The 25,306-nt window shown below is 53.5% G+C and overlaps 2 protein-coding genes and 2 pseudogenes across 2 annotated transcripts; 2 read left to right on the plus strand and 2 right to left on the minus strand.

Annotated features, from left to right (window-relative positions):
• The first annotated feature begins 5,330 nt into the window (after positions 1-5,330).
• On the plus strand, positions 5,331-6,998 carry LOC149913532 (endogenous retrovirus group V member 2 Env polyprotein-like; annotated as a pseudogene).
• Positions 6,999-10,984: 3,986 nt separating this feature from the next.
• LOC149913533 (sperm-associated antigen 4 protein-like) lies at positions 10,985-13,276 on the minus strand. Its single transcript, XM_090129416.1, has 5 exons — positions 13,249-13,276; positions 12,572-12,684; positions 11,999-12,166; positions 11,550-11,636; positions 10,985-11,120 (listed from the first exon to the last, which is right to left on the minus strand). The coding sequence occupies exons 1-5, from the start codon at positions 13,274-13,276 to the stop codon at positions 11,013-11,015; spliced, it is 504 nt and encodes a 167-aa protein (XP_089985542.1). The 3' UTR covers positions 10,985-11,012.
• A 129-nt stretch (positions 13,277-13,405) lies between these two features.
• Positions 13,406-14,189, minus strand: LOC149913534 (uncharacterized; annotated as a pseudogene).
• Positions 14,190-14,701: 512 nt separating this feature from the next.
• Positions 14,702-21,495, plus strand: LOC116241578 (uncharacterized). The gene is given in 4 exon segments (XM_090129330.1): positions 14,702-15,191; positions 15,986-16,284; positions 20,364-20,602; positions 20,604-21,495. Coding segments are annotated over 4 exon segments (1,920 nt in total).
• The last annotated feature ends 3,811 nt before the right edge of the window (positions 21,496-25,306 follow it).

Here is a 25,306-nt window from a genome sequence, read left to right on the forward strand (position 1 = left end):
CGTCTGAAGAAATGCCGCTGTGGGGCGAACATCCCGCCGAGCAGAGGGCGGGACGAACCAAGAGGGAGGGAACGGCCTGCCCGCAAGGGAGGCGGGCGGGGCCGGAGCCTAACAAAGAGGTACGGGAAACCGGAAGTGGCCGCTCAGTCGGGCTCTGACTCCGGATCAGACAGTGGCTGGGACGAGTGGTTCGCAATTAAACTCAGAGGAGGAGGGAATGAATACGAACAGAGTTAAGAGCCGAAATATTCCCATCCAAATTAAAGAGAAACCGCGAGGGGGCGAAATCCCTCTTACAGACTGGAGGAAAATAAAGATTGCATGCGCCGACTGGGCCCCATCGGCCGCACTAGCGTTCCCGGTCCGGGTGATGGATGGGGGACAGAGGGTCCACTCGCCGATAAACCCTAGGGATATACAAGCAATTGTTAAGGCAATTGCAGATAAAGGGCTTCACTCAGCTATGGTCTCCACCCTTATAGATGGTGTTGTTGGGGGCTCCCATTTGACAAAAAACAAACCTGTAGACTAATTTTTGACGGAGCCCTGCCGTTAAAATTGTTAAGCCATCGCCATGGTCCACCATAAGACAAAATGAAAGGGAGAGCTTTACACAATTTGTAGATTGCCTCCAGGCAGCAGTCGACTCCTCGACCCTGCCCGCGGAAGCGAAAGGCCCGGTTGCCACCAAGGCAGCCCACAAGAGCGCGCCGCTACCAGAAGTCCACGGAGCTGCTGATCCGCAAGCTTCCCTTCCAGCGCCTGGTGTGCGAGATCACGCAGGACTCCAAGACCGACCTGCGCTTCCAGAGCCCGGCCGTAGGCAAGCGAGGCCTACCTGGTGGGGCTCTTCGAGGACATCCAGCTCACCCAGCGCACCCGTGGGGAGCGCGCCTGAGGCCGCAGCTCATCCCCCTTTTCTTCCTATTAGAAAAGACTAACATCATGTTGGTAGAGCACCAACAACTGTTATAAGAATGTTCTTGTTCAGAGCACCTTATGTTTTCTATTCGAGTTTTCTATTGAAGATTGTTTTATTCAAGTTTTCTACTGAAGATTGTTATCTATTGTTATATTTTACCTAATTTAATTGTGCATAGGGAGGGGGGAAATGTAGGTAGTGAGGGTCTGGCGCCCGGAAGATATCGCGTTGTATGGGAAGACAGGGTCCCTCTCCCGATAGCCGATAGCGTTCAGTGCCCAGGTGATGTAAGGCCGTTTTTCCTGCCAATAAACGCCATTTGCCGTCCACCACATTGGTGTCAGCGAGCTGATGGACCGAGCGACCTGGGATTGGTCGCCGTGCCGTTCCCGAACCGGGTCGCCACGCCTACGATAGGCAACACCACCTCAGCAGCAAGGAGCCCGTGGCCAAACTCCCGTCCCTGCAGAGGCAGAAGGGCAGAGCTTTGGCCTCTGCCGCACACCGCGGCACTGACCTGCGGGACGTCGCTTCTCCAAGCTGCCAATATCCAGAGGAAGGCTCCAGCTGTGGGGGACATCAGTCGGGACAGGCCATTAGTTTGCTCAGAGCGCTGTGAGCCCCGCAGCCCCGTTTTCCTCCTCCAGACCCAGCGGGGACACGCCGTGCGGGACAGTCCCGCTCCCCGGCTCTGCTGGGGTGGCTTTGGGTGGGGAACGCTCACCAGAAAGCACTGCTAGAAGCAGGACGGGGCTCCTCCTTCCCCTCTCTTGGGCAACGCCTTGCCTAAGGGAGAGATCAGACAGCGGTTATCACGGCCCAGAGCGGGAGCAGGGCTGTGCCCACGGCAGGGGATTTGGGGCCGCCCGGCTGCAGAAAGCCCGGCAGCACGCGCTGCTCCTGGCTTCCCCTCCCTGCATTCTGGGCCCTGCCGCACCCACCTGCCCAGCTTGTGAAGGGGGAAGTGAGAATAGCCTCTGCTGAGGTCTAGGAAACCCGAAATCCCAGTGTTAGCACTGGAAGCCGCTGGAGAGGAGGAGGTAAAACTGAAATATGATGTTAGTAGTTTATGTAACGATGAGAGTTTGGAAAGCGAAAAGTTTGGGAAGGACACAGGCTGAGGAAGGCAAGGATGAGCAGGGTGTGACAGGGATGTAGAGGTGAGCGATATGGAGGAAAAACAAACAAACAAAAAACTGATTGAGAAACAGAGATGGTAAGGAAGTTGGGGATAACAGCAGCTGTTACTGTCGCAGCACTAGAGTAGGGCGTAGGACCCAGGGATCCACTCAGAGATAGGGGGGTGGGGGGGCTGGAAGAGCCCGGGGAGGGCTCTGCCCCACTGCAATGAAAGTAATGTGTGAATTACTGAGAAAGAGGGAACCGCCTCTGGTTGCAAAAATGAAGGATGGGAATTTGGGAAGTTTACCCTAGCAGATCCACTGGTTAAATTACAGCTAGGGAAGCAGAATAAAGAGGTAAAGAGATTAAATTCAGTAGAGACAATTGAAGCTAAGTGTCAAGCAAGACCAATTGATGGAAAATTTTAAGTCTGGCTTTAACACAAACTGGGAAAAGCAATGTTGTACCCATAGAAGTTAGGTAAATCCTAAATCAGGTATACACAGGATTGTAGGCATCAGGAATGCCTGGCAGAGCCAAAAATGCAGCCCAATAAAAGTTAAGTTAAAGACGGGAGCCAGCCCAACCAGGGTAAAGCAGTGCCCTTTGAGGATACAAGACTGTAGGAGGATAAAAGAAATAATAAATAACTTTATGAATTTTGGATTATTAATTGGATAGAAATCCAAATAGAACACCCCAATCTTGCAAATGAAAAATTGGATGGCAAGAGCTATAGTTTGGTACAAGATTTGAGGGCAATTAATAGAAATGTTGAATATATACAACCAGTGGTGTATATCTTTATTAACCAAGTTAAGGAATAAGTAGGTGGGGTTTACCGTTCTGGATTTGAAGTACACCTTTTTCTGCCTGGTTTTGCCAAAGAAAGTCTAAAATTATTTGCCTTTGAATAGGAAAACTCCAATAAGGGAAGAAGGAAATAATAATAATAATAATAATAATAATAATAATAATAATAATAATAATAATAATAATTTAAACAAAATAATAATAAAGATATAAGAAAACCTAGAGAGTGTTACATAGGGTTGTGAGAACAGCCCAGTGATTTTTGAGAACTGGTCAACTCGTGAGCCTGAGATTTGGGTTCCTCCATCTCACAGTGGAACTTTACTGCAGTACGTGGATGCCACAGTAACCAAGGAGGACTGTGTACAGTGGACTGTGAGTTTGCTGAATTTCTTGATTTAAATGGCTATCAAGTTTCTCAACAGAAAGCACAACTGATCAAAGAGAAGGAAGCAATTTGCTGAACACCCAGAACACCAATGCAGAGCTGCCTCCAAGTCAGCAGTGTGCACTGCATGGAGGCTGTCTGTGCCAGTTGGTCAGACCTACAGGAGGAACCGTTGGACAACGCTGAGGATTCCTGGATTCATCGACAGAAGCAGTTTTGTGAGACAAGGAAACTGTAAGGCAGGACATGCAGCAACTGCTACTGATAAGGTAACTGAAGCAAAACCATCACCTGTGGGGACTTCCGCTCAGAAGGCTGAAATAACTGCCTTGACAAGAACCTTAAACATATGGACAGATGCTAAATATGCTTTTGGGGTGGTACCCACTCATGGTACCATCTGCAAAGAGCGAGGTTTTCTTACACACATGGAAAACAAATTCGGCATGATGTAAATCTACCAAAGAGCAGCATGGCTGTTATACATTGTAAAGGACAGCAGAAGAGTGACACTGTACAGGAAACTGGGAATATGATGGTGGATCAGGGGGCAGAACAGGCAGCTGAAGGAAAAGAAATTGGTGAACTGGCTTTAATTCCAGACAGTAAACTTAAAATACCTGAACCTTAATCAGAACCTATAAGATATTGTAGAGAGGATAGGAATCTAATTAATGATTTAGAAGGGAAGAGAGCAAGCTGACAGGTGGGTGCATACCCAGATGGACACATTGCTGTGCCCTTTATTATTTTATAGAAATCGGTTCTAAGGGAACATAATAAAACATATGGGGGTACAGACATCAGAAAGTAACTGTACAATCCTAGTACCAGGAACAGGGTGCAAGTGGGGCTTGTTGGGAAAGAGAATCTTTTAGGACAACAATTGTAAATTGATTTTTTTCAGAACTGCCAGGAAAAAGGAGGGTTTCGGTATATGCTGGTTCTAAGAAATACCCTTTTCAGGATGGCCAGAAGCATTCCCTTGCAGGACCAATAAAGCCAAAGAAATAACCAAGGTATTGCTGCAGGAGATTATACCAAGGTTTGGATGTCCTGCAACAATACCTTCAACCAGGGAACTCACTTTACTGCAGAGATTGTCCAATAGGTCAGTAAGCATTGGGAATAAATTGGAATTAAATCGCAGGTTGTAAAACTGGGCCAGGAAGCTGGACTACCCTGCCCACAGTTGTTGCCTTTGGCTCTCCTTAGGAAACCTAGAGCCAAAGAGGGGTTAAGTCTTTCAAAATACGGTACAAAAGGCCTTATGTTGTACAAACAGGATCTCTACCCAGGTAGGGAGTGAAATACCGAGCATGTGGTAAGTCTACAAGACTAGCGTCAGGAAATAGAGAAACTGGTTCTAGGAACTAGAGCCCAAGGCCTTGACGGCTTGATCCCTCAAATACAATGGGAACTGAAGTCAGCTGGACCCTTAAAATTGTGAATCCAGAGACAGTAATGCGGGCTCTTATAATTGTTAAATGTTAATTTGATTAAGTGCAGCATTTGATGTAAATGCTTATGTATCTCTGGTGGAAAACATCATTGCAAAGTGTACTTGTATCAGTAATTGTTTGGTATGTGGGCTCTGTACATAGGTGTATATATGTATATTTTGTCTTACACGTTGCAAGAAGATCCTGCACGAGATCAAACCAGAGAACAAGGCATGGCATGCCTGAGGAAGCGCCTGAAGAAGACGGTCCGACCACAGTGGACTGCGAGGAGAAAGGACCCCTCCGGCTAACAATTAAGAAAAATGGATAAACTGTGCATTGTAATTAACCCCATAAGATTTGCTTTAGCCTGGGAAGGTAGTAGCTACTCGGGCAGTGGCCCAAAATTTTAACCTAACAAATTGTTGGATATGTACGGCCCTCCCCAGAGCAGGGGGGGTGCCAGTCTATGGGGTAGTAGCGCTTAATTGGACAATTCCAAATTGGGTGCAACATGGGGAATGTAAGTATGGAATAGAGGATAAATTACAAAAGGGCCCCAAGTTTGATCTGTTGATTATTAATTCCTCTAAATCTATCTTTGTGGATAGGGAAAATTAGTGTGAAAGTCGGGTGGTAAAATTTAACAGGTATAGGATGTAGCTGGGAGTATGGGAATTCGAGAACAGTATCAGGACTCAACGAAACTACAAGGTGGAAGCAGGGCATAGGGTGCGATCCTAGCACAAGTGAAAATTCATCTTGGCCTACAGATAAGAATGTACTTGGGATTGTGAGAACGGGAACGTCTTTTACCCAACAAGAGGGTACGTCTAATCCATGCAGATTACCTTATGGATACTGGTGGTTATGTGGGGATGGGCAGGCACGAAAAGCACTGCCTCCCAATTGCATTGGAACATGCTCTGCAGGATACTTGGTACCTCAGACCACGGTGCATAAGGAAATACCACGGGGACTCTTGAGAACATCCTGGAGACGGGTGAGAAGAGTACTAAATCCTTTGGTGGAAAAACCCACTGGTTTCCACAGCTTTGTGAGATGGCTCATCCCATCTCTTGGAGTAAGTGAGCTGGAGAAAGCAATTGTTAATATTTCAGCCACTCTAAAGGTAATAGAGAACGCTACTGCTGATGCAGTCAAAGCATTACAAGTTGAGATTTCAATGCTTAGTAAGGTTGTATTACAAAATAGAATGGCATTGGATCTCCTAACAGCCAAAGAGGGAGGGGTTCGTGTGATAATTAATCAGAGTTGTTGTGCTTATGTAGATAAGACTCAAGGGATAGAGACTGATCTACAGGCAATATGGGAGCACACTAAATTACTTCATCAGGTAACGAGGGATGATAGCTCATTAGGATTCACAGAATTGTGGGAAAAGCTTACCAGCTGGTTACCTAACTTTGCGTGGCTAAAGCAACTCTCTGTGGCTTGTATTATTATAATCATCTTGCTCTGTTTATGTGTGTTGCAATGAGATGTGCATTATGGATATGTAAAACTTCTGGGGATAGTTATGAGGAATGGAAAAAGCACAAGCTAAGGCAGAGAGTGGAAAGCGGGAGTTATTTCAAAACTTCCCTTTTCCCGAATGGAGCAATTTAGCAAAAGAATTTGCTAGGTTCAAGAAAAAGGGGGGAATTGAGTAAGGAGAGGACAAGATAAGGATTAACTCTTGTTTAGGAATGTAGCTAAGCAGGATGTGTGGTCAGATAAGAAGAGGACATCTGGAAACTGTTGCAACATTACACAAGGAATGGGTCAGGATCGGATTACTTCTGTCAGAGACAATGGGTCTTCTCACCATCAAAGGAGACCCCCACTGCTCATGGCGATAAGTCAGGAATGTCATGAATATGGATGCGAATTCCACTGATGGTCTATTCCTTCGGCCTGTATCTGTACCAAGCTTCTTCCTTACATTGGGCAAGATAGGTGGAAATATCCCCCTTGCACCCCGTGCCCGCGCAGCACTGATTAAAACGTACCTGCTTCATAATCTCACTTCGGCTTGTGGAGTCTGATTCCGCGAGTCAACCTTGTCAGAGAACGAAATCAGCTTCGCCAGACAGGACCTGCCTTCAGGAACCCGTGCTGACCGGGCCCGACCCTGTGCGAGCACAAGAACGACTGCTCAGAGCAGCAGCTGTGGAGCAACACCAACGGCACGAGAAAGCACCGCTGAGAGCCAAGGACATCTCCAGAAGGAAGAGAAAAGCGAGTCAAGTAAGCCGTGCCACGGCCGCGTGATAATGACCTGCAGGGCCGATTCTGCTCCCCATCCCTACCCAGCAGCACGAGGGGCTGCGTGCCCAGGGAACAACCAGCAAAGCCTGCAGGCAAAGAAGGCGCTGAGCACCTCAGCCTGATCCTGATCCTGATCTGCCCGACCCCTCCCCACCTCCCCAGGAGATCCCCGAGGGCTCTCCGTTCCCCCCCTCCCATCTTCCTCGCCCCCCGCTGCCCCTCGAGCCCCACTCGGGCTTCAGGCCGCGCGTGCGGGCCGCGTTGCCATGGCGACGGCGCGCCCTGCCTCCGTGCGGCGCGTGCAGCCGTCCCCGCGGCGACGGCGCATGCGTGACGGCGTCTCCATGCCGACGGCGCCTGAGCGCGCCCGCGCCGCTCCGCGGTTGTGGCTGCGGCGCCGCCCCCGGCCCCGACCCCGGCCCGGCCGAGTGACGTCATCACGCTGCGACCCGAGCAGCCAGCCACGCGGAAGTCGTGCCGGGTCCCGCACCGCTCCGGCGCCGCGGGGCACCTCGGGGCTCCGAGCGCCGCCTCGGCTCCTACAGGTGGGTGATCGGGGGGCAGCGGGCCGGGCTTAAGGTGCTGGGGGGCCGCGTGCTGCTCTGCCTCGGCCCCGCGGCGTCTCTGCGGTGCTCGGGGCTTCCGCTCGGCGGGGGCCGCTGCCCTGTGTCTCCCCGCCTCCCCCAGCCCGTGTATTTCGCTGCCCTCCGCCCCTCCCCCCGCTGCTGATCGCCCACCCCCCCAGTCCCTCTGTGTCACTGCCGGGGTTACACCCTCTCCCCGTTCCCCCCTCCCCTCCAGTTCCCCCATTCTGATCGCTATAGTCCTCTTCCACCCCTCTCTCCGTGCCGTCCCCATTCTGACCCCCAAGGTCCCCTTGACTGTCCCCGACCCCCCCGCTCAATCCCTCGTCCCTCCCCATTCTGATCCCCAGTGTCCCTCCCCCCCCTACTCATTCTGTTCCCTAGATTCCCCCCCTTTCCCAGTCCCCTCTGTCTGACCCATAGAATCCCCTCTCCTCCCCCCAGGTACCCCCACTCCATTTCCCCCATTCTGATCCCTAGAGTCTCCAACCACGCCCCAGTCCCCTGTATTTGACTGCCAAGGTCCCCTGTCCTCCCTTCTCCCCCCACCTCCTCACCCCTTTTTCTGACCCCTGTACCCCCCCGTGTGCTCTTCCCTGACCCCTGGAGTCCGTTCCCCCATTTTGACTTCTAGTCCCCCCTGTCGGACACCTTTTGTGTCCCATAGAAGCCCCTCACAACTCCTGGCTCTCCTCTCCCACTACTCCGTCTGCCCTCAGATGTCCTTTCTGCCTCGTAGAGACTCTGTTCACCTCTTTCCCCCACACAAGCCACTCAGTTCCCCCCAGACTCTCTTTCAACACCACTGAGACCTCATTCCCCTCTTTCCCCCTGCCCAGTGTCCCCCTAAGGTCTGTCCCCAGACTCCCTTTACATAGCATGGAAGCCTCAGTAACCCCTGTTTTCCTCCCACAGCCTCTCCTATCCACTCCTGGAGTCGTGCAGAAGAATCTGGAGATGTCCTAGAAGGGTCTGGGGGTGCGCAGGGGGTCCCCCGGTGGGTGCTGGGGGTCTTTGGATTCATACAGAAGGGTCTGGAGATGTCTTGGAGGGGTCTTGGAGTTGTCCAGGGGGTCCCCAGGATGGTCCTGGAGGTCCATTGAAGGATCAGGAAGCTCCCAGGATGTGTCCAGGAGCTCTGAGGAGCCACTGGGATGTCCCAGTAGAGTCTGGTAGGGTCCAGGGAGTTCTCATGTGGGTCTGATGTTCTCCAGAAGGGTCCTGGAGTCATCCAGAAGGGTCTGGGGATGTTCCAGAATGGTCCTGTAGGGTCTAGGGAGTTCTCAGGTGGGTTCAAAGGGTCCTGTTGTCTTCTGGAAGGGTCTGGAGATGTTTCAGAGTTGTCTTGTGGTGTCCAGGAAGGTCCTGGAGTCATCCAGAAGGGTTGGAGATGTCCCAGAGGGGTCTCTGGGAGACCAGTGTGTCCCCAGGGGTTCCCGGAGTCCGGCAGAGGTCTCCAATGGGGATTTTGAGGACAACCTCACATAGCGACACGTTCTCGCTCTGCTTTGTCTCCGTGGGATCGCCCCCAAAAATGTCTGCTTCCCTTAAAATCAGTACTGTGTCAATTTAGTTGTATTTTTTTCCGCACTTCCTTTCAGAAATGGATGGTTCTCACCAAATCCCCGTGCAAAGCCCCACGGAAACATCTCCCCCCAGGGCCTCAGGGTGACACCGGGACAACCGCCCGTCCCCGAAGTTCTGAAGTTCTCACTGTCACTGTAACCATGGAACCTGGGGCCGTACCAACCCGTCTACCTCGAGAGCCCCATCAGCGCTCTGCAGCTCCTGGAGCCGGGTGATGCTGTCACCCTGGCTGTCCATGACCGTCCCACGCTGTCCCCCCTGCCATGGTGGCACAACTGCAGCGCGGTGCCATCCTCATTGAAGAGGTGACGAGGAGAGGTACAGGGAGGGGGTCTGGGGACAGTCGGGGACACGTGGGGTCTGGTGTGGGTGTGACATGGGGTCGCTGGTGTCACTGTGGTTGGGTGTCACCTTCACTGGACGATATTGGGTGTCTCTGAGTGTCACTGCCTTCAGGTGGGCCGGGCTTAAGGTGCTGGGGGGCCGCGTGCTGCTCTGCCTCGGCCCCGCGGCATCTCTGCGGTGCTCGGGGCTTCCGCTCGGCGGGGGCCGCTGTATTTGACTGCCAAGGTCCCCTGTCCTCCCTTCTCCCCCTTTTTCTGACCCCTGTACCCCCCTGTGTGCTCCTTCCTTACCCCTGGAGTCCTTTCCCCCATTTGACTTCTAGTCCCCCCCAGTCGGACACCTTTTGTGTCCCATAGAAGCCCCTCACAACTCCTGGCTCTCCTGTCCCACTCCTCCCTTTGCCCCCAGATGTCCTTCCTGCCTCATAGAGAGTCTGTTCACCTCTTTTCCCCACACAACCACAGGGCCAAAGGGTGTGCCCTATTGCTATAGGGGGTGGGATATGGGATTGGGATTGACAGGTGGGAGATGGGGTTGGGATGTGGGATTGGGAATGAGGTTTGGAATTGGAATTGGCATGTTGGATGTGGGATTGGGATGTGAAATTTAGGATTGGGGTGTGAGGATGTGGATATGGGATGGATACGGGATGAGTTTAGGATGGAGATGGGATCAATATGGGAAGAACATGGGATGGATTGGGGATGGGATATAGATATGGGATGGGACTGGGATGAGAATGCATTGGGGTAAGTATATGGAATGGACATGGGATGGATGTGCGGATACGGATTTGGGATAGATATGGATATGGGGTACGGGATGGGGATAGGATGTTGGGGTCAGGTAATGACATGACAACAGTACAGCGCGGACAATTGTGGTGGTACTTTCTATTTATTGGCACAGCACAGCCTGGAAAGCCCCGGTTGATGTCAGCCATAGTTCTCTGGCTGGCAGATGATGCCCCCAAACCCACACGCCGGGGGTGCTCCCACCTCCTGACTGATGGTGGAGAGAAGTGGGAGGGCAGAGGTGATGCTGGGGGGGGCAGGGGGAAGAGGGGAGCTCAGGGGCCTGCTGTGCCTGTCATACTTCCCCCAGGCAGTGGTTTTACAGGTGTTGCATGGTGCCCCCCCCATGGGTGCCGCTCCCACCTCTTGATGGATGACAGAGAGGAGTGGGAGGGCAGAGGTGGTGCTTTGCTGGGGGCTGCAGGGCCTGGTATCCTTCTCCCTGGCATTCTGGGTGGTTTTCTGGGTGTTGGATAATGCCCCCAAACTGGGTGTTGGATAATGCCCCCAAACTGACAACCTGGAGGGACCGCTCCCGACCCCTGAAGGATGGATGGTGCTGGGGGACGGGGGTTGGTGTTGATGCCCCCGCTCTGCAGAGCCTGGGCTGGTGGGCTGTGGGGGCCGCGGCAGGGGCAGCAGAGCCCGGCTGCTGTCAGGCCTGGCAGGGGCCGCCCTGGTGGTGCCATGCGGCCGCTGGGCAGTGGTCGTGATTATTGCCTTTTAAGAAATCTCTGCTGTCTTTTACAAATTTCCATGAATTTCCACTTGGTACACACAGGTGTGTTCTGCGTTTCCCCAGTTGCTCCGCACCTCCAATTTGACACGGCCGAAGGCTTTGCGGGGCTCCTCCTGCCAACACAAAGAGGAGAGGCTTCGTGACGCACATGGGAAGAGCCACGGCGCATCCGCACAGCTCCCTTTGCCAGCTGCCCAACTCTGGCTTGCTCTGCTCCGCTCCCTGGGCTGCCGGGGGATGCCAGAATGGCACTGCTGATGGAGGAAGGCAGCTGCACTGCTCCCTCCCACCAGCAATCGCCGCTCCACACCCACAGGGAGACAGTTTCCCTCCCACAGCGCCTTCCCGTGCTGCTCTCTCTGCCCTAGCAGAAAGAATAATTGCTTCCAAATTGCTGGGCTGCCTCGTCTGTCTTCCCCGTAGGAGTCAGCCGCGTTGGAGAACAGAGCAGAGCCTGGCTGATCAGGCAAACCCTTTCTTGCCAGGACTTGCAGGCAGCCCGGCCTTCCTGCCTGGCAGCCTGGCGCACGCGCTTGCCGTACCTGCACGTGGAAGGTCTGGGCGATGTCTCCGTCCACGTCATAAACGAATAACCCCAGGAGAGTTTCACTTTCATCCTCATCCAGTCCCTGAAAGGCAAGAGATGATTTCGGTCACATTTAGGCAGGCAGTGTGAAAAGGAACCCGTCGAGGCCAAAGGTGGGAGCCCTTCCCCCCTCCTCGGTTCTGGCAGGATTGGAGCACAAAGGAGGGTGAAGCTAAGTCGGGGCACGTGGAGCAATAGCTCCTAGCTGCTCGGCCACGAAGAGCAGCAGAGGCCTCCAGAGATGTGTAACCACCCCGAGGGTCTCCGTCCCTTGGGCAGGATGCCGCGCTCTGCAGCAGCCCACCACAGCTCTCTGGGAGCTGCCACCGCTATGGGGTCTTCTGGGGCTCTATGCCAAAGCTTTTCCCCGGGGCCCTCCAGAAGAAGCAGCAGGCAGAGACTTACCAAGACAGCAAACTCTCTGGGGGCACTGCTGACTTCCCCGGAGGGAGAGACCGCCTTGGAGATGTGCCAGATGGTGAAAGCTGTGGGCCAGATTTTCTCCGGCAGCCGGATGACCACGTGGCCCCGAGATCCTTGGAAAGCCCAGCAGTTGCCAGGAGAAATATCGGGCTGAAATGAGAAAGACGCGTCTCTCAGCGCTGAGGCAAAGAGCCGCCAGAGCTGGCTGTTGGGCAAGGAGCACAGAGCTTGCCTTCTCTGTGGGCTGCTGTTCTCCTCGTAATGCAATGCTAGTCAAGGGACGGTAGGGGAATGTGCAAAGGTTTGGACAACAGCTCTGGAGTCAACCGCCTTTCCCTGCTCGCCCAGAGCCAGCAGGGCAGCCCTCCCAGCATCTGTCGGCCCATCACCTATCTATAACCCATCCATCACCCATCGGCCGTAGCGCTGGTGCCAGTAATGTGGGGAAGAGTGTGGGCTGAGCAGTGCAGCTGGGCCAAGGAAATTGCTGCGCGCTTGCTCCTGCAGCCAGAAGGCAAGGCAGTGAACACACAGCCACCATTTCTCCTGCCATACCTTCAAGAGCGTCTCGGGAGGCTTGGCGGCGGAAAAGAGTGGAGAAAGCCAGCGGTTCTTCCAGCCTTTCCCACCAAAGCTCTTGGATGTCCTCTCTGCATCAACAGTGGCACCTGAAATAAGGATGGGAAGACGTGCACTGGGGCAGCCCAGAGATGAGCTGAAGGAGTGAATGCTCATTCCTGAAGCTCTGGGTGGGGCTCTGCGGTGCAAAATCCCTCCCGCTGTGTCTGGGAACTGTTGAGTCCCAGCCTGAGCCACTGATTGTGCACCTGGGGAAAGGAGCCGCTCAGCCCTAGGAGCACAGGTGAAGGCTTTTTAAGTTCTCAGAGAGGGGAGATTCAGATGGGATGTCAGGAGGAAATTCTTGACCGGCAGTGGGCGGAGAGGCCCTGCAATGTGCTACCCACAGAAGCCATGGATGGAAGCCATGGATGGAAGCCCCATTCCTGGAGGCGATGGAGACCAGGTGGGATGGGGCCCTGAGCACCTGATGGAAAGGGTGGCAGCCCTGTCAACGGCAGGCAGTTGGACTGGGATGCTCTGTAAGGTCCCCTCAGACCTCAGCCACTCTGAAACTCTATGAGATAACTCTGACAGAAAGCAGAGCTTGGCAGGTGTTGGGGAGTGCCAGACGCAAAGCTGAGGGCAGTGAAGCTGTCCGTCTGTCTACATACCCATGGTTTCCAGAGCCCAGTTGGGCATCCAGACGCCGTTTTCCATGACTTTCTCAATGGCGTGCTGTGTCAGCTGCAGAATTTCCTGGCAACAAATAGGGAATGGAGAGACAGCAGTGAGCACAGATGCAGAGGAGATCGGTGTGAGCAGGGAGTCCTATCCAAAAGCTAGGGGAGGGCTCCATGTCTTTCCAGAAATCCGGCAAGACCTTCCACAAAGCGTGCCTTGATGAGCCGCGGGACTCCAGAGCCACAACAAAGATGGACCTTGGGCTCTGCCTGACCCCCCTGCTGCCAGCCTCGTGCCATCTCCAGAACAGCCTGGGCAGCCAGAGCACAGAGCTGTCTCTGGCAAGGGCTGAGAGCAAACAGGAGGGAGCAGCACCATTACCTCTCTTCAATCCATTGATCCCGTTCTCTTGGAGGACATCAAGCACTGACTGGATAATCAGGTCCTTCCCGGACGATAGCTGAGTTTTTCACGTTCAGCTCCCGCCTCTTCCCCGCCAGCCAAACCGGTGAGCTCCTGAAGGCAAAGGCAAAGAGTCTTGTTCGGCACTGCTCAGCCCGCAGCTCAAAGCTCCATTGCCACGAGGTGAAGGGTCCTGGGGCTTTGTGCCCTTCCTTATCCCCCAGCCCCTTTCATTCCTTCGCTTTGCCCAGGGCTGCCTTCCCCCGTACGGATGGCAAAGGCTGGAGCCCTGGACACGAGGCGAAGGCGTGCCAAGAGCGCGCAGCCAGCTGAGGCCACGCTACAGACAAGGTGCGGGGCAAGGAAGCGTTCTTACCCCAGAGACGGGAGCTCACGCACAGGCTCTGCTGACGCCACCTGGAAGAGAAAGGCATTCCATGGCAGGAAGTGCACGGAGCACGGCCAGGGCTTCCAAAGGAGCTTCCCAGGGAACCGCTGGCAGAATTTCCTGCTGCTTCCCAGCGGTTTGCAGAGCAGCGCTGCCCAAAGTCGGGCTCTTAAGCCCTCCCCGTGCTGCAGAGCATCTGCTGCTTCTCCGTTTGCTTTCCCAGCCCCTCCACACTCCCCAGTGCCAGGGATGGGCCAAAGGCCCATTCTTCTCACGCGCTGCCGCCTTCAGCTCGAGCTCCGAGCTGGGCACTGGGAAGGTGCTTCCACACCCGAAGCGCACCCTGCTGCCAAGGCGACCCCAGCCCGGCTCAAGGTCCGCCCTCCACCTGTAGGTAGTGAGGGTCTGGCGCCCGGAAGATATCGCGTTGTACAGGAAGACAGGGTCCCTCTCCCGATAGCCGATAGCGTTCAGTGCCCAGGTGATATAAGGCCGTTTTTCCCGCCAATAAACGCCATTTGCCGTCTACCACATTGGTGTCAGCGAGCTGATGGACCGAGCGACGTGGGATTGGTCGCCGTGCCGTTCCCGAACCAGGTCGCCACGCCTACGATAGGCAATAAGTGGTGCCGAAACCCGGGATTGTCACCTGGATGGGTGAACGGCAGCCGGAGCGGCCGGACCAGCCTGGCGGGGAAGACGCTCCCGGACCAACAAGGAGGATGGAAGTCCTTGTGAAGGTCGTATCACAGTTAGATAAGCGGTGGGGTATCGATCGTAAGCCCAAAGATTTTACTCTCACTATTGCGAGGCTTTTGCAAATGAGGGTCATTGACCAGCCGGTGGATATTCTCCACCCCGAAGTGTGCGGTAAGCGCACTAAAGCGTTAACTGAGGAGACGATGTCCTCGGGCTGTGAGAGAAGCCTAGAGTCGTGGGGGAGAGTCGTGCGGGCCCTGCGCAGGGCCATGCAGGAGCGGGAGACCTGGAGGGCGGTGGAGAGCCGTTTGTTGGCCACCCCGGGACTGGGAGTCGGGGCGGCCACGCGGACTTTGCACCCCTCTGACGGTGATGATGACATGTCCTCTCAGTCGAACCCCGACCCGCCCACGGAGGGACAGAAACGAGCGAAGTCCTTCTGGGGTGGGTTAATCGAGGAGGCCAGGGCTGCCGCGGGGAAATCAGAGCCCGAGGAAGTGTGGGCTCGACCGCCCCCCTATGCGCCCCAAGATGGCGCCGAGCCAGAAGAGGGAGGGCGGGGGGAGGACGCCCTTGGCGGGAACATCGAGGAGGTGTTAGATAAAGGCGGTGGGAGCGACCGGGAAGGTGAGGGCAGCGTGAGTGAAGGGTGGAAAGCCAATCAGAGCGGCCGTCTGAAGAAATGCCGCTGTGGGGCGAACATCCCGCCGAGCAGAGGGCGGGACGAACCAAGAGGGAGGGAACGGCCTGCCCGCAAGGGAGGCGGGCGGGGCCGGAGCCTAACAAAGAGGTACGGGAAACCGGAAGTGGCCGCTCAGTCGGGCTCTGACTCCGGATCAGACAGTGGCTGGGACGAGTGGTTCGCAATTGACTTAAACTCAGAGGAGGAGGGAATGAATACGAACAGAGTTAAGAGCCGAAATATTCCCATCCAAATTAAAGAGAAACCGCGAGGGGGCGAAATCCCTCTTACAGACTGGAGGAAAATAAAGATTGCATGCGCCGACTGGGCCCCATCGGCCGCACTAGCGTTCCCGGTCCGGGTGATGGATGGGGGACAGAGGGTCCACTCGCCGATAAACCCTAGGGATATACAAGCAATTGTTAAGGCAATTGCAGATAAAGGGCTTCACTCAGCTATGGTCTCCACCCTTATAGATGGTGTTGTTGGGGGAGACGATATGCTCCCATTTGACAAAAAACAAACCTGTAGACTAGTTTTTGACGGAGCCCTGCAGCCCACAAGAGCGCGCCGGCCACAGGCGGCGTGACCACAGTGGTGCTGTGCAAGATCCGCCGCTACCAGAAGTCCACGGAGCTGCTGATCCGCAAGCTTCCCTTCCAGCGCCTGGTGTGCGAGATCACGCAGGACTCCAAGACCGACCTGCGCTTCCAGAGCCCGGCCGTAGGCAAGCGAGGCCTACCTGGTGGGGCTCTTCGAGGACATCCAGCTCACCCAGCGCACCCGTGGGGAGCGCGCCTGAGGCCGCAGCTCATCCCCCTTTTCTTCCTATTAGAAAAGACTAACATCATGTTGGTAGAGCACCAACAACTGTTATAAGAATGTTCTTGTTCAGAGCACCTTATGTTTTCTATTCGAGTTTTCTATTGAAGATTGTTTTATTCAAGTTTTCTACTGAAGATTGTTATCTATTGTTATATTTTACCTAATTTAATTGTGCATAGGGAGGGGGGAAATGTAGGTAGTGAGGGTCTGGCGCCCGGAAGATATCGCGTTGTATGGGAAGACAGGGTCCCTCTCCCGATAGCCAATAGCGTTCAGTGCCCAGGTGATGTAAGGCCGTTTTTCCTGCCAATAAACGCCATTTGCCGTCCACCACATTGGTGTCAGCGAGCTGATGGACCGAGCGACCTGGGATCGGTCGCCGTGCCGTTCCCGAACCGGGTCGCCACGCCTACGATAGGCAACACCACCTCAGCAGCAAGGAGCCCGTGGCCAAACTCCCGTCCCTGCAGAGGCAGAAGGGCAGAGCTTTGGCCTCTGCCGCACACCGCGGCACTGACCTGCGGGACGTCGCTTCTCCAAGCTGCCAATATCCAGAGGAAGGCTCCAGCTGTGGGGGACATCAGTCGGGACAGGCCATTAGTTTGCTCAGAGCGCTGTGAGCCCCGCAGCCCCGTTTTCCTCCTCCAGACCCAGCGGGGACACGCCGTGCGGGACAGTCCCGCTCCCCGGCTCTGCTGGGGTGGCTTTGGGTGGGGAACGCTCACCAGAAAGCACTGCTAGAAGCAGGACGGGGCTCCTCCTTCCCCTCTCTTGGGCAACGCCTTGCCTAAGGGAGAGATCAGACAGCGGTTATCACGGCCCAGAGCGGGAGCAGGGCTGTGCCCACGGCAGGGGATTTGGGGCCGCCCGGCTGCAGAAAGCCCGGCAGCACGCGCTGCTCCTGGCTTCCCCTCCCTGCATTCTGGGCCCTGCCGCACCCACCTGCCCAGCTTGTGAAGGGGGAAGTGAGAATAGCCTCTGCTGAGGTCTAGGAAACCCGAAATCCCAGTGTTAGCACTGGAAGCCGCTGGAGAGGAGGAGGTAAAACTGAAATATGATGTTAGTAGTTTATGTAACGATGAGAGTTTGGAAAGCGAAAAGTTTGGGAAGGACACAGGCTGAGGAAGGCAAGGATGAGCAGGGTGTGACAGGGATGTAGAGGTGAGCGATATGGAGGAAAAACAAACAAACAAAAAACTGATTGAGAAACAGAGATGGTAAGGAAGTTGGGGATAACAGCAGCTGTTACTGTCGCAGCACTAGAGTAGGGCGTAGGACCCAGGGATCCACTCAGAGATAGGGGGGTGGGGGGGCTGGAAGAGCCCGGGGAGGGCTCTGCCCCACTGCAATGAAAGTAATGTGTGAATTACTGAGAAAGAGGGAACCGCCTCTGGTTGCAAAAATGAAGGATGGGAATTTGGGAAGTTTACCCTAGCAGATCCACTGGTTAAATTACAGCTAGGGAAGCAGAATAAAGAGGTAAAGAGATTAAATTCAGTAGAGACAATTGAAGCTAAGTGTCAAGCAAGACCAATTGATGGAAAATTTTAAGTCTGGCTTTAACACAAACTGGGAAAAGCAATGTTGTACCCATAGAAGTTAGGTAAATCCTAAATCAGGTATACACAGGATTGTAGGCATCAGGAATGCCTGGCAGAGCCAAAAATGCAGCCCAATAAAAGTTAAGTTAAAGACGGGAGCCAGCCCAACCAGGGTAAAGCAGTGCCCTTTGAGGATACAAGACTGTAGGAGGATAAAAGAAATAATAAATAACTTTATGAATTTTGGATTATTAATTGGATAGAAATCCAAATAGAACACCCCAATCTTGCAAATGAAAAATTGGATGGCAAGAGCTATAGTTTGGTACAAGATTTGAGGGCAATTAATAGAAATGTTGAATATATACAACCAGTGGTGTATATCTTTATTAACCAAGTTAAGGAATAAGTAGGTGGGGTTTACCGTTCTGGATTTGAAGTACACCTTTTTCTGCCTGGTTTTGCCAAAGAAAGTCTAAAATTATTTGCCTTTGAATAGGAAAACTCCAATAAGGGAAGAAGGAAATAATAATAATAATAATAATAATAATAATAATAATAATAATAATAATAAAGATATAAGAAAACCTAGACAGTGTTACATAGGGTTGTGAGAACAGCCCAGTGATTTTTGAGAACTGGTCAACTCGTGAGCCTGAGATTTGGGTTCCTCCATCTCACAGTGGAACTTTACTGCAGTACGTGGATGCCACAGTAACCAAGGAGGACTGTGTACAGTGGACTGTGAGTTTGCTGAATTTCTTGATTTAAATGGCTATCAAGTTTCTCAACAGAAAGCACAACTGATCAAAGAGAAGGAAGCAATTCGCTGAACACCCAGAACACCAATGCAGAGCTGCCTCCAAGCCAGCAGTGTGCACTGCATGGAGGCTGTCTGTGCCAGTTGGTCAGACCTACAGGAGGAACCGTCGGACAACGCTGAGGATTCCTGGATTCATCGACAGAAGCAGTTTTGTGAGACAAGGAAACTGTAAGGCAGGACATGCAGCAACTGCTACTGACAAGGTAACTGAAGCAAAACCATCACCTGTGGGGACTTCCGCTCAGAAGGCTGAAATAACTGCCTTGACAAGAACCTTAAACATATGGACAGATGCTAAATATGCTTTTGGGGTGGTACCCACTCATGGTACCATCTGCAAAGAGCGAGGTTTTCTTACACACATGGAAAACAAATTCGGCATGATGTAAATCTACCAAAGAGCAGCATGGCTGTTATACATTGTAAAGGACAGCAGAAGAGTGACACTGTACAGGAAACTGGGAATATGATGGTGGATCAGGGGGCAGAACAGGCAGCTGAAGGAAAAGAAATTGGTGAACTGGCTTTAATTCCAGACAGTAAACTTAAAATACCTGAACCTTAATCAGAACCTATAAGATATTGTAGAGAGGATAGGAATCTAATTAATGATTTAGAAGGGAAGAGAGCAAGCTGACAGGTGGGTGCATACCCAGATGGACACATTGCTGTGCCCTTTATTATTTTATAGAAATCGGTTCTAAGGGAACATAATAAAACATATGGGGGTACAGACATCAGAAAGTAACTGTACAATCCTAGTACCAGGAACAGGGTGCAAGTGGGGCTTGTTGGGAAAGAGAATCTTTTAGGACAACAATTGTAAATTGATTTTTTTCAGAACTGCCAGGAAAAAGGAGGGTTTCGGTATATGCTGGTTCTAAGAAATACCCTTTTCAGGATGGCCAGAAGCATTCCCTTGCAGGACCAATAAAGCCAAAGAAATAACCAAGGTATTGCTGCAGGAGATTATACCAAGGTTTGGATGTCCTGCAACAATACCTTCAACCAGGGAACTCACTTTACTGCAGAGATTGTCCAATAGGTCAGTAAGCATTGGGAATAAATTGGAATTAAATCGCAGGTTGTAAAACTGGGCCAGGAAGCTGGACTACCCTGCCCACAGTTGTTGCCTTTGGCTCTCCTTAGGAAACCTAGAGCCAAAGAGGGGTTAAGTCTTTCAAAATACGGTACAAAAGGCCTTATGTTGTACAAACAGGATCTCTACCCAGGTAGGGAGTGAAATACCGAGCATGTGGTAAGTCTACAAGACTAGCGTCAGGAAATAGAGAAACTGGTTCTAGGAACTAGAGCCCAAGGCCTTGACGGCTTGATCCCTCAAATACAATGGGAACTGAAGTCAGCTGGACCCTTAAAATTGTGAATCCAGAGACAGTAATGCGGGCTCTTATAATTGTTAAATGTTAATTTGATTAAGTGCAGCATTTGATGTAAATGCTTATGTATCTCTGGTGGAAAACATCATTGCAAAGTGTACTTGTATCAGTAATTGTTTGGTATGTGGGCTCTGTACATAGGTGTATATATGTATATTTTGTCTTACACGTTGCAAGAAGATCCTGCACGAGATCAAACCAGAGAACAAGGCATGGCATGCCTGAGGAAGCGCCTGAAGAAGATGGTCCGACCACAGTGGACTGCGAGGAGAAAGGACCCCTCCGGCTAACAATTAAGAAAAATGGATAAACTGTGCATTGTAATTAACCCCATAAGATTTGCTTTAGCCTGGGAAGGTAGTAGCTACTCGGGCAGTGGCCCAAAATTTTAACCTAACAAATTGTTGGATATGTACGGCCCTCCCCAGAGCAGGGGGGGTGCCAGTCTATGGGGTAGTAGCGCTTAATTGGACAATTCCAAATTGGGTGCAACATGGGGAATGTAAGTATGGAATAGAGGATAAATTACAAAAGGGCCCCAAGTTTGATCTGTTGATTATTAATTCCTCTAAATCTATCTTTGTGGATAGGGAAAATTAGTGTGAAAGTCGGGTGGTGAAATTTAACAGGTATAGGATGTAGCTGGGAGTATGGGAATTCGAGAACAGTATCAGGACTCAACGAAACTACAAGGTGGAAGCAGGGCATAGGGTGCGATCCTAGCACAAGTGAAAATTCATCTTGGCCTACAGATAAGAATGTACTTGGGATTGTGAGAACGGGAACGTCTTTTACCCAACAAGAGGGTACGTCTAATCCATGCAGATTACCTTATGGATACTGGTGGTTATGTGGGGATGGGCAGGCACGAAAAGCACTGCCTCCCAATTGCATTGGAACATGCTCTGCAGGATACTTGGTACCTCAGACCACGGTGCATAAGGAAATACCACGGGGACTCTTGAGAACATCCTGGAGACGGGTGAGAAGAGTACTAAATCCTTTGGTGGAAAAACCCACTGGTTTCCACAGCTTTGTGAGATGGCTCATCCCATCTCTTGGAGTAAGTGAGCTGGAGAAAGCAATTGTTAATATTTCAGCCACTCTAAAGGTAATAGAGAACGTTACTGCTGATGCAGTCAAAGCATTACAAGTTGAGATTTCAATGCTTAGTAAGGTTGTATTACAAAATAGAATGGCATTGGATCTCCTAACAGCCAAAGAGGGAGGGGTTCGTGTGATAATTAATCAGAGTTGTTGTGCTTATGTAGATAAGACTCAAGGGATAGAGACTGATCTACAGGCAATATGGGAGCACACTAAATTACTTCATCAGGTAACGAGGGATGATAGCTCATTAGGATTCACAGAATTGTGGGAAAAGCTTACCAGCTGGTTACCTAACTTTGCGTGGCTAAAGCAACTCTCTGTGGCTTGTATTATTATAATCATCTTGCTCTGTTTATGTGTGTTGCAATGAGATGCATTATGGATATGTAAAACTTCTGGGGATAGTTATGAGGAATGGAAAAAGCACAAGCTAAGGCAGAGAGTGGAAAGCGGGAGTTATTTCAAAACTTCCCTTTTCCCGAATGGAGCAATTTAGCAAAAGAATTTGCTAGGTTCAAGAAAAAGGGGGGAATTGAGTAAGGAGAGGACAAGATAAGGATTAACTCTTGTTTAGGAATGTAGCTAAGCAGGATGTGTGGTCAGATAAGAAGAGGACATCTGGAAACTGTTGCAACATTACACAAGGAATGGGTCAGGATCGGATTACTTCTGTCAGAGACAATGGGTCTTCTCACCATCAAAGGAGACCCCCACTGCTCATGGCGATAAGTCAGGAATGTCATGAATATGGATGCGAATTCCACTGATGGTCTATTCCTTCGGCCTGTATCTGTACCAAGCTTCTTCCTTACATTGGGCAAGATAGGTGGAAATATCCCCCTTGCACCCCGTGCCCGCGCAGCACTGATTAAAACGTACCTGCTTCATAATCTCACTTCGGCTTGTGGAGTCTGATTCCGCGAGTCAACCTTGTCAGAGAACGAAATCAGCTTCGCCAGACAGGACCTGCCTTCAGGAACCCGTGCTGACCGGGCCCGACCCTGTGCGAGCACAAGAACGACTGCTCAGAGCAGCAGCTGTGCAGCAACACCAACGGCACGAGAAAGCAACGCTGAGAGCCAAGGACATCTCCAGAAGGAAGAGAAAAGCGAGTCAAGTAAGCCGTGCCACGGCCGCGTGATAATGACCTGCAGGGCCGATTCTGCTCCCCATCCCTACCCAGCAGCACGAGGGGCTGCGTGCCCAGGGAACAACCAGCAAAGCCTGCAGGCAAAGAAGGCGCTGAGCACCTCAGCCTGATCCTGATCCTGATCCTGATCTGCCCGACCCCTCCCCACCTCCCCAGGAGATCCCCGAGGGCTCTCCGTTCCCCCCCTCCCATCTTCCTCGCCCCCCGCTGCCCCTCGAGCCCCACTCGGGCTTCAGGCCGCGCGTGCGGGCCGCGTTGCCATGGCGACGGCGCGCCCTGCCTCCGTGCGGCGCGTGCAGCCGTCCCCGCGGCGACGGCGCATGCGTGACGGCGTCTCCATGCCGACGGCGCCTGAGCGCGCCCGCGCCGCTCCGCGGTTGTGGCTGCGGCCCCGGCCCCGGCCCCGGCCCCGGCCCCGGCCCGGCCGAGTGACGTCATCACGCTGCGACCCGAGCAGCCGGCCACGCGGAAGTCGTGCCGGGTCCCGCACCGCTCCGGCGCCGCGGGGCACCTCGGGGCTCCGAGCGCCGCCTCGGCTCCTACAGGTGGGTGATCGGGGGGCAGCGGGCCGGGCTTAAGGTGCTGGGGGGCCGCGTGCTGCTCTGCCTCGGCCTCGCGGCGTCTCTGCGGTGCTCGGGGCTTCCGCTCGGCGGGGGCCGCTGCCCTGTGTCTCCCCGCCTCCCCCAGCCCGTGTATTTCGCTGCCCTCCGCCCCTCCCCCCGCTGCTGATCGCCCACCCCCCCAGTCCCTCTGTGTCACTGCCGGGGTTACACCCTCTCCCCGTTCCCCCCTCCCCTCCAGTTCCCCCATTCTGATCGCTATAGTCCTCTTCCACCCCTCTCTCCGTGCCGTCCCCATTCTGACCCCCAAGGTCCCCTTGACTGTCCCCGACCCCCCCGCTCAATCCCTCGTCCCTCCCCATTCTGATCCCCAGTGTCCCTCCCCCCCCTACTCATTCTGTTCCCTAGATTCCCCCCCCTTTCCCAGTCCCCTCTGTCTGACCCATAGAATCCCCTCTCCTCCCCCCAGGTACCCCCACTCCATTTCCCCCATTCTGATCCCTAGAGTCTCCAACCACGCCCCAGTCCCCTGTATTTGACTGCCAAGGTCCCCTGTCCTCCCTTCTCCCCCCACCTCCTCACCCCTTTTTCTGACCCCTGTACCCCCCCGTGCGCTCTTCCCTGACCCCTGGAGTCCGTTCCCCCATTTTGACTTCTAGTCCCCCCCAGTCGGACACCTTTTGTGTCCCATAGAAGCCCCTCACAACTCCTGGCTCTCCTCTTCCACTACTCCGTCTGCCCTCAGATGTCCTTTCTGCCTCGTAGAGACTCTGTTCACCTCTTTCCCCCACACAAGCCACTCAGTTCCCCCCAGACTCTCTTTCAACACCACTGAGACCTCATTCCCCTCTTTCCCCCTGCCCAGTGTCCCCCTAAGGTCTGTCCCCAGACTCCCTTTACACAGCATGGAAGCCTCAGTAACCCCTGTTTTCCTCCCACAGCCTCTCCTATCCACTCCTGGAGTCGTGCAGAAGAATCTGGAGATGTCCTAGAAGGGTCTGGGGGTGCGCAGGGGGTCCCCCGGTGGGTGCTGGGGGTCTTTGGATTCATACAGAAGGGTCTGGAGATGTCTTGGAGGGGTCTTGGAGTTGTCCAGGGGGTCCCCAGGATGGTCCTGGAGGTCCATTGAAGGATCAGGAAGCTCCCAGGATGTGTCCAGGAGCTCTGAGGAGCCACTGGGATGTCCCAGTAGAGTCTGGTAGGGTCCAGGGAGTTCTCATGTGGGTCTGAGTGGTCCTGGAGTCATCCAGAAGGGTCTGGGGATGTTCCAGAATGGTCCTGTAGGGTCTAGGGAGTTCTCAGGTGGGTTCAAAGGGTCCTGTTGTCTTCTGGAAGGGTCTGGAGATGTTTCAGAGTTGTCTTGTGGTGTCCAGGAAGGTCCTGGAGTCATCCAGAAGGGTTGGAGATGTCCCAGAGGGGTCTCTGGGAGACCAGTGTGTCCCCAGGGGTTCCCGGAGTCCGGCAGAGGTCTCCAATGGGGATTTTGAGGACAACCTCACATAGCGACACGTTCTCGCTCTGCTTTGTCTCCGTGGGATCGCCCCCAAAAATGTCTGCTTCCCTTAAAATCAGTACTGTGTCAATTTAGTTGTATTTTTTTCCGCACTTCCTTTCAGAAATGGATGGTTCTCACCAAATCCCCGTGCAAAGCCCCACGGAAACATCTCCCCCCAGGGCCTCAGGGTGACACCGGGACAACCGCCCGTCCCCGAAGTTCTCACTGTCACTGTAACCATGGAACCTGGGGCTGTACCAACCCGTCTACCTCGAGAGCCCCATCAGCGCTCTGCAGCTCCTGGAGCCGGGTGATGCTGTCACCCTGGCTGTCCATGACCGTCCCACGCTGTCCCCCCTGCCATGGTGGCACAACTGCAGCGCGGTGCCATCCTCATTGAAGAGGTGACGAGGAGAGGTACAGGGAGGGGGTCTGGGGACAGTCGGGGACACGTGGGGTCTGGTGTGGGTGTGACATGGGGTCGCTGGTGTCACTGTGGTTGGGTGTCACCTTCACTGGACGATATTGGGTGTCTCTGAGTGTCACTGCCTTCAGGTGGGCCGGGCTTAAGGTGCTGGGGGGCCGCGTGCTGCTCTGCCTCGGCCCCGCGGCATCTCTGCGGTGCTCGGGGCTTCCGCTCGGCGGGGGCCGCTGTATTTGACTGCCAAGGTCCCCTGTCCTCCCTTCTCCCCCTTTTTCTGACCCCTGTACCCCCCTGTGTGCTCCTTCCTTACCCCTGGAGTCCTTTCCCCCATTTGACTTCTAGTCCCCCCCAGTCGGACACCTTTTGTGTCCCATAGAAGCCCCTCACAACTCCTGGCTCTCCTGTCCCACTCCTCCCTTTGCCCCCAGATGTCCTTCCTGCCTCGTAGAGAGTCTGTTCACCTCTTTTCCCCACACAACCACAGGGCCAAAGGGTGTGCCCTATTGCTATAGGGGGTGGGATATGGGATTGGGATTGACAGGTGGGAGATGG

Source organism: Phasianus colchicus, chromosome 36, assembly GCF_987193195.1.
Source record: "Phasianus colchicus chromosome 36, bPhaCol1.hap1.1, whole genome shotgun sequence".
Taxonomy (NCBI): domain Eukaryota; kingdom Metazoa; phylum Chordata; class Aves; order Galliformes; family Phasianidae; genus Phasianus; species Phasianus colchicus.

Excerpts from the sequence above, each read along its gene's own strand:
- LOC149913533 (XM_090129416.1), bottom strand. The coding sequence starts at position 13,276 with ATGCCCAACTGGGCTCTGGAAACCATGG. Across the intron at positions 12,685-13,248 it reads CTGGGCTCTGGAAACCATGG|GTGCCACTGTTGATGCAGAG; the intron begins GTATGTAGACAG and ends TCCTTATTTCAG. Across the intron at positions 11,637-11,998 it reads CCAGAGAGTTTGCTGTCTTG|GGACTGGATGAGGATGAAAG; the intron begins GTAAGTCTCTGC and ends CTTGCCTTTCAG.